The sequence below is a fragment of the Propithecus coquereli genome, unplaced genomic scaffold (assembly GCF_000956105.1).
Source record: "Propithecus coquereli isolate 6110/MARCELLA unplaced genomic scaffold, Pcoq_1.0 Scaffold170, whole genome shotgun sequence".
Lineage (NCBI taxonomy): Eukaryota > Metazoa > Chordata > Mammalia > Primates > Indriidae > Propithecus > Propithecus coquereli.
This window is the reverse complement of record NW_012141636.1, coordinates 3,867,609-3,876,173: the sequence shown is the minus strand read 5'-3', so window position 1 is coordinate 3,876,173 and position 8,565 is coordinate 3,867,609. Positions and strand designations below refer to the sequence as shown.

Genomic DNA, 8,565 nt, shown 5'->3' with positions numbered 1-8,565 from the left:
TAGGTTTGATTTTTTTTGAGATCTATTGCACGGTGTGGTGAAAATGGCTAATAATTGAGTATTGAACATTTCAATGTAGCTAAGAAAATAAATTTTAAATGTTCTCATCACGACAATACTAAATATTTGAGGAGCTGGATATGTTCATTAGCTTGATTTAAGCATTCCACATTGTACTCAAAATCATATCACTTTGTACATCAAAAATATATATAACTATAATTTAAAAAATATTTTTAGAGTCAGTACTGCTACCCATGATAGTAAATTTTAAGTTCAGTTCCTCCAGTCAAAAAAAAAGCCAACAAAGTTAAATCTGTTCACTCGGACATATCAAAATTGCCTAACTTTTTTACTTTAGCATGGAAGTCTATATTTTTTAAATATTAATACAACACTGTTATAGTAATGTATTATATATTAGAGAAAGAGAAATCCTCCAAGGGTGCAGCAGGTATGGATTCAGGCGGGTCAGGCAGTCCTGGGGAAAGGCTATTGCTTTTGATGAAGATTGGCCCTCCATGGAGTAATTATCTGAGGAAATGGAAGGAGGCAGAAATGTAGAAAGGTCGGAGAAGAGGTTCCAAAGAATTGTGGTATGCTTGTTTCCATAGAAAAGGACAACATTAGCAACAAAATTTGTCCAACACCAGCTTAAGTGAATATTTTCCCCATAACTATTCAGGGCTCAACACATTCCTACTTTGTATTTTTAGTCAAGCAAACAAATGTTTAAATATTCACAAACATCTCCCCACATATACCCTCGCTCATTGTCTAAAGGAGAGGTGTGGCAGGCAGAAAGCAATTAGTCTAAAAGACTTTTTTCCTAGCTTTTGAATTTCAGAAATCTAGGCTTCACTCTACTTTGTTTTATCTGAAGTGGTCAGATAGGGCAGGGAGAGGAGGTAAAGGGTAAAGATAAATTAAGAAAGTTTTCGGTTGAGAGCAGCCATACCTTTAGTGACAGGGAAGTCCTCTTCAACAGCTCAAGAATGGATGCAAGTGAAGCAGTGAGAGGAGGTGGCACCTACCAAGCCAAGGAGACTCCCCTCACATGCACACTTATTCCCGAAATAAGCATGTGATAGGGGTTAGAAACGGCTGGACAATGGAATGGTTGATCAGGAGGTCACCAAGGGAACGATACCCCTGAGGCCCCAATAAAGTCGCAGGTGTGTCAATTAGAAAATGCAGGAAGCATTGCTCTGACCCTCCTGCGGTAAATAGCCTAATCTGCCTCCATGATGTCCACACATACAGGCCTCTGGACAAGTCTAGGGTTGGGGAAGAGGGTAAAATGTACCGTTATGAACTGTCATGCACTCAGGTGCTTAGAAAACATTTATTGTGACACTATTCATTATAGACGAAAAAAGATGGAGTTTTGCACACAAAATCAGAGGGCGTGGCAGGGCCGGCTCAGCATCCAGAATGAAGCTGGGTCCAGTCTCCAGCCCCTGTGGCAGGGGGTCCAGTCCTCAGGACCATTCAGACACCTTCACTGCCATGGGAGACAAGCTGGGGGAGTAAATGAGGGAGGGCGAAAGGCAAGAGGGGAGGCTCTGCCGACTTGAATTCAATAAGGGTTAAAAAGCTGTCTACTGAAAGCATGAAACCCGAACAATGATTTTTTTTCTCTGAGGAACAAATAAGCAGTCTCACAATCACCCAAAACATGTAAAAGATTAATAAGAAAAAAAAATTTCTCCAGGAAACGCAGATCCAAACTTTGAGTTTTACACAAGCAACCGTGAGCCACGCAGGAACTTGTTCAGGGGCCACAGGTTGCTCTCGCCCACGTTGGAGGTGCGCCTCTGGCACTGCTTGCAGCGCCGGTATTTCTCGCACTGGTCCAGGAGGAACAGCTTGTCCGAGGCCCTGAGGAGAGGAGAGTAAGAGCAATCAGCAGCAGGTGTGCCGGAGTCCCTGCTGGCCCGGCTTGGAAGTAACACCTGGTCCCTGCTCTCAAGTCGCTCACACCCACCTGCTTTCCCTGCTCGCCGCGCAGCTCCCGCAGCTCACCCCACCCTGGCATCTCCTTTCTCCAAACCTCCGCTGTCTCTTCGTTCTCCACTAAGTAAAAGGCCTGAACTTGTGCCTTCACAACAGTGTGACCCTGCGCATCTCCCCAGCCACGCCCACCCAACCCCAGAGAGAGCACAGAGCGTGCCCAGGGTCACACAGCCCCAAGCGGTGGCTCCGAAGCCTCTGCATTGGCTGCTTTGCCGCGTGGGCCACCTCCATTGGTTTGGCCCCGGAAGACAGCGTTTGAGGGGGAAATCAGGCCATTAAGCTGCTGGCGAACAGTTAACACCAGCAGAGAGTTAAGAATAGATTCAAAATAAAAGTCCCAGGAGGCCAGAAGTCTCCAGAGAGTTAAGGGCAGGACCGGGAGTGGAGACTAAGAGAAGACAAAAGTGACTCTAAGCAGAGTTGAAGGAGCAGCAGTGGCTGATTTTCCCCTTTGATAATTTTTCTTGGTTATGCAAGACAGTCCCTGGTGTTCTCTCTGTCTTTTTTTTTTTTTTTGGAGACAGAGTCTCACTGTGTTGCCCGGGTGGAGTGCGGTGGCGTCAGCCTAGCTCACAGCAACCTCAAACTCCTGGGCTCAAGCGATCCTACTGCCTCAGCCTCCCGAGTAGCTGGGACTACAGGCATGCGCCACCATGCCTGGCTAATTTTTTCTATGTATTTTTAGTTGTCCAATTAATTTCTTTCTAATTTTAGTAGAGACGGGATCTTGCTCTAGCTCAGGCTGGTTTCGAACTCCTAGAGCGCAAACAATCCGCCCGCCTCGGCCTCCCAGAGAGCTAGGATTACAGGCGTGAGCCACGGCGCCCGGCCCCTGGTGTTCTCTCTTATCCCATCAAAATTTCTACGTGGGTGGAATTTTGAGGAAGGAGAAGAAAGAAGGAAGAAGAAGAAAGAAGTATCCAGAGCAGTCTTTAAAAAAGAAAGAATGAACAACTCTGGAAGTGAGCAGGGAAAGACCTACCTGGCTTGCCTTGGTAATGGAACAGAGTACCATGTGCTAACTGCATATGTGTGAACTTTGTTTTTACTTTTGCTTTTTGCCAACTAATTCCTTCTTCCTACCTGCTGCCTGTTTGAGTCCCTGTCCACACTTAGCCTAGGTCCTCAAGGCAATAGGTCTGCTTCCACCATGTCCTTGAAGCAGATTGGTTAGCCTGCCACTCAAGATAATTTCTTGTGTCTCCTCTATCCTTTGTCACCATATTGGCCAAGCCACTTCCTAAATCCAGCTAAAATCTCCCTGGCATTAATCTCACTACCTTTTACCCACTTTCCCACAATATTGAGAATATGGCTTGAAATCCCCAATTCCCCTTTCTCTTCCTCTTCTCTAGGCCAAATGACCCCACTTCTCCTCTGGAACCTATTTTCCATGTCATCCCTCATACTTTCATTGTCACAATATAATAGGGGTTCTACCCATTAGAAAGACAGGTGAGATGCCTTACAAGAAAGCCTAAAAGGAAAAGGAGAGTTACAAATCAAAATCCATTAAAACGAATTTTATCCACGATGAAAATTAGTTGATAATTGGCAATTTAAGCTATTATTTTGGTATATTCAGATTTTAATAACTTGATTGTATATACTTGGTCTTGTTCATCAGAAAAAAAAATTTTTTTTTTTTTTTTGAGACAGGGTCTCACTCTGTCACCTGGGCTAGAGTGCAGTGGTGTCATCATAGCCCACTGCAACCTCAAGCTCCTGGGCTGAAGCAATCCTCCTGCCTCAGCCTCCCATGTGGCTGGGACAAGGTGCCTGCTACCATGCCCAGCTAATTTTTCTAATTTTTTGTAGAGATGGGGTCTCATTCTTGCTCTTGCTCAGGCTGGTCTCAAACTTCTGGCCTCAAGCGATACTCCCGCCTTGGCCTCCCAAAGCGCTAGGATTACAGGTGTGAGCCAAGCACCCAGCCTCATTCATCAAATTTTTAACATTCTTTGAAATCATACCTTACATTTGTAAAGTATTTTAATTTTTTCAAAGTGTAATACTTTCCCATCTCTATTTAATCCCTAAAACTCCCATGTTAGCTTGGTCATGCAAGTGTTTACTTTCCCATTTTACAAATAAGAAAAATAAGACAAAAAGATTAGCTTCCTCTCCAAAGCTAGTGTGAATTATCAAAGCCAGGACTAAAACCTAAATTCCCTGCCTCCATATTACAAACACATAACTAAGGAGAGGGGACAGAGATATAACAATAAATTTCAGAAACATGTTCTTGATTAGTTCCATAAAGGGCATCTCACTTTTCCGATTGCCCATCTTACCTACTACCGTTTGACCCTGGTCTCAAATGACCATTCTTTAAGGCTTGGAAGTGTTCAGATGAGAAACTCACTCTCCCTACTTCCAAATAATTATTTCCAAAGAGAATCTCCATCCTCTACATAAAGAAAAGAAAGCTACCCTAAAGAGAGGCAAAGATTAGGGCAGGGTTGGTAAATATATAGCATACAACAGACATTTCTAATCAATCACAGCAGTATTTCCTACTGAACACAAAATTGCTTTCTCCACAAAGTTCTCTAGGCAGCCACTACTAATCCTGCATCCCAGGATTTGAGGAACGTATACAAGAAACACAGAGGATTTTCTTTGCAAACAAAGAACTTTGGCCATTACCGCTCAAAAGCCTTCTCCTCCATGTCCCGCTGCTTCTTCACCGCAGTACTCCTTTCCCAGTCCTCCTGTAAGCCTTGGTTGATTCTGTTGACTCGCTCCAGCTCAGCAGTTCTGTCTGCCAACTGCCTAAAGAGAAAAAGACAGTCTGACTCCATTCATAATACTTGGAAGGGCATGTAGCAACCTTGGGAGCCCTGTTTCTTTATGATACATTAAACAAAAAACTTCTGGTTTTGTTCATTACTCTTTGAAACATGCTAAAAGGCATGATCACTGTAAAAGCATGGTAAAACTCCCAGCTGTCAAATAATTTATGGATCTAGGACCTTTCATCTTCAATCCTGGTTTAATTTAGCAGGATTATAACCTTATTCCAATTAATAACTTCAGCCTTCAAAGCCATTAATTTCCTTTGAGGCTAATTTAACTCATCCGAAGAATAATCCCAAATGCATTTCCTATTCTGAATGTTTCTTTCCTTTTATTCCAGCCTCTCAACTGTCAGTAGTCAACCTACAAGTTGCTACAAGCGTTTTACAAGACAAAATAGATAGGCACACAATTTAAAGTCCAGAAAAGGGGGGAAAAAAAGTGACTAATCGAGAAAAAAGAAAATAGATGAAAAGATTGTCTAACCTTGTGAAGGAGGCAAGTAAAAAAGTTGGAGTGTTTGGTGAAGACCATGTCATCAGAGAAGTAACTACACTATGTTATTTCTCTTTAAGTACCATGTCTCAGTATTCCGTGCTGTGTTTCATTGATCACTGATCTCCACACACACTGTCACTACTGTTATGAATCACCTTAAGCCTGGTTCAAATTATTTATTTCTTGCCAAACTGAAACTTTTACCATCAGTTCTCATTAAAGTCTAGAAGAAGCTTCAAAAATGTGATTGTTAATTTAGCCTGCTCTGAAGGGCTTTGTGTTACAGGTAGCAATAGCCACTGGGTGTCAGAATCCTCCAATAAAAATCAGTAATGTCCTCTGTTACTGGTTCACTTTTCCTAAAACAGCATAGCCACTTTTTCATCTAATAAGCATTGATTCGACAGCTGTTGTGTAGTTATTACAAAGATTAAATGATATACAGAAAGTGCCAACACCTATCACATAATGGGAGCTCAATGATTGAATGAAATCTATTATTTTTTTATAAGTTTTTTTTTGTTTTTCAGAGTTTTTTTAATTATGGTAAAAAAAAAAACATGTAACAAAATTTACCATCTTAACCATGTCTAAACGTACAGTTATTTGATGTTAAGTATATTCACATTATTGTCCAACCAACCTCCAGAGCTCTTTCACCTTGTAAACCTACACCCATTACACAACTTCCCATTTCTCCCTCCTCCAGCTCCTGGCAACTACCATTTTACTTTTTGCTTCTATGAATTTGACTTCTCTATGTTAAAGAAATGTAGTTTGCAGAGTAATATATAAGATCTCATGGACTTCATTTTCATTTACAAAAGAAGAAGGAAAAATATATATGTGTACCAAGCCACTTCCTAAATCCAGCTAAAATCTCCCTGGCATTAATCTCACTACCTTTTACCCACTTTCCCACAATATAATCTGTTCACTCGGACATATCAAAATTGCCTAACTTTTTTACTTTAGCATGGAAGTCTATATTTTTTAAATATTAATACAACACTGTTATAGTAATGTATTATATATTAGAGAAAGAGAAATCCTCCAAGGGTGCAGCAGGTATGGATTCAGGCGGGTCAGGCAGTCCTGGGGAAAGGCTATTGCTTTTGATGAAGATTGGCCCTCCATGGAGTAATTATCTGAGGAAATGGAAGGAGGCAGAAATGTAGAAAGGTCGGAGAAGAGGTTCCAAAGAATTGTGGTATGCTTGTTTCCATAGAAAAGGACAACATTAGCAACAAAATTTGTCCAACACCAGCTTAAGTGAATATTTTCCCCATAACTATTCAGGGCTCAACACATTCCTACTTTGTATTTTTAGTCAAGCAAACAAATGTTTAAATATTCACAAACATCTCCCCACATATACCCTCGCTCATTGTCTAAAGGAGAGGTGTGGCAGGCAGAAAGCAATTAGTCTAAAAGACTTTTTTCCTAGCTTTTGAATTTCAGAAATCTAGGCTTCACTCTACTTTGTTTTATCTGAAGTGGTCAGATAGGGCAGGGAGAGGAGGTAAAGGGTAAAGATAAATTAAGAAAGTTTTCGGTTGAGAGCAGCCATACCTTTAGTGACAGGGAAGTCCTCTTCAACAGCTCAAGAATGGATGCAAGTGAAGCAGTGAGAGGAGGTGGCACCTACCAAGCCAAGGAGACTCCCCTCACATGCACACTTATTCCCGAAATAAGCATGTGATAGGGGTTAGAAACGGCTGGACAATGGAATGGTTGATCAGGAGGTCACCAAGGGAACGATACCCCTGAGGCCCCAATAAAGTCGCAGGTGTGTCAATTAGAAAATGCAGGAAGCATTGCTCTGACCCTCCTGCGGTAAATAGCCTAATCTGCCTCCATGATGTCCACACATACAGGCCTCTGGACAAGTCTAGGGTTGGGGAAGAGGGTAAAATGTACCGTTATGAACTGTCATGCACTCAGGTGCTTAGAAAACATTTATTGTGACACTATTCATTATAGACGAAAAAAGATGGAGTTTTGCACACAAAATCAGAGGGCGTGGCAGGGCCGGCTCAGCATCCAGAATGAAGCTGGGTCCAGTCTCCAGCCCCTGTGGCAGGGGGTCCAGTCCTCAGGACCATTCAGACACCTTCACTGCCATGGGAGACAAGCTGGGGGAGTAAATGAGGGAGGGCGAAAGGCAAGAGGGGAGGCTCTGCCGACTTGAATTCAATAAGGGTTAAAAAGCTGTCTACTGAAAGCATGAAACCCGAACAATGATTTTTTTTCTCTGAGGAACAAATAAGCAGTCTCACAATCACCCAAAACATGTAAAAGATTAATAAGAAAAAAAAATTTCTCCAGGAAACGCAGATCCAAACTTTGAGTTTTACACAAGCAACCGTGAGCCACGCAGGAACTTGTTCAGGGGCCACAGGTTGCTCTCGCCCACGTTGGAGGTGCGCCTCTGGCACTGCTTGCAGCGCCGGTATTTCTCGCACTGGTCCAGGAGGAACAGCTTGTCCGAGGCCCTGAGGAGAGGAGAGTAAGAGCAATCAGCAGCAGGTGTGCCGGAGTCCCTGCTGGCCCGGCTTGGAAGTAACACCTGGTCCCTGCTCTCAAGTCGCTCACACCCACCTGCTTTCCCTGCTCGCCGCGCAGCTCCCGCAGCTCACCCCACCCTGGCATCTCCTTTCTCCAAACCTCCGCTGTCTCTTCGTTCTCCACTAAGTAAAAGGCCTGAACTTGTGCCTTCACAACAGTGTGACCCTGCGCATCTCCCCAGCCACGCCCACCCAACCCCAGAGAGAGCACAGAGCGTGCCCAGGGTCACACAGCCCCAAGCGGTGGCTCCGAAGCCTCTGCATTGGCTGCTTTGCCGCGTGGGCCACCTCCATTGGTTTGGCCCCGGAAGACAGCGTTTGAGGGGGAAATCAGGCCATTAAGCTGCTGGCGAACAGTTAACACCAGCAGAGAGTTAAGAATAGATTCAAAATAAAAGTCCCAGGAGGCCAGAAGTCTCCAGAGAGTTAAGGGCAGGACCGGGAGTGGAGACTAAGAGAAGACAAAAGTGACTCTAAGCAGAGTTGAAGGAGCAGCAGTGGCTGATTTTCCCCTTTGATAATTTTTCTTGGTTATGCAAGACAGTCCCTGGTGTTCTCTCTGTCTTTTTTTTTTTTTTTGGAGACAGAGTCTCACTGTGTTGCCCGGGTGGAGTGCGGTGGCGTCAGCCTAGCTCACAGCAACCTCAAACTCCTGGGCTCAAGCGATCCTACTGCCTCAGCCTCC

At 43.6% G+C, this 8,565-nt stretch overlaps 1 protein-coding gene across 2 annotated transcripts in view; it reads right to left on the bottom strand.

Annotated features, from left to right (window-relative positions):
* Positions 1–1,326: 1,326 nt before the first annotated feature.
* The window catches only part of CCDC81 (coiled-coil domain containing 81), a 53,731-nt gene continuing 46,492 nt past the window's right edge, over positions 1,327–8,565 (bottom strand). For both annotated transcript variants that reach the window (XM_012641851.1, XM_012641852.1), the window contains 2 exons: positions 4,666–4,791; positions 1,327–1,881 (listed from right to left, as the gene is read on the bottom strand). In XM_012641851.1, coding sequence (XP_012497305.1) covers positions 1,740–1,881; positions 4,666–4,791 — 268 coding nt within the window. In that variant the 3' untranslated portion in view covers positions 1,327–1,739. The remainder of the gene's footprint in view (positions 1,882–4,665; positions 4,792–8,565) is intronic.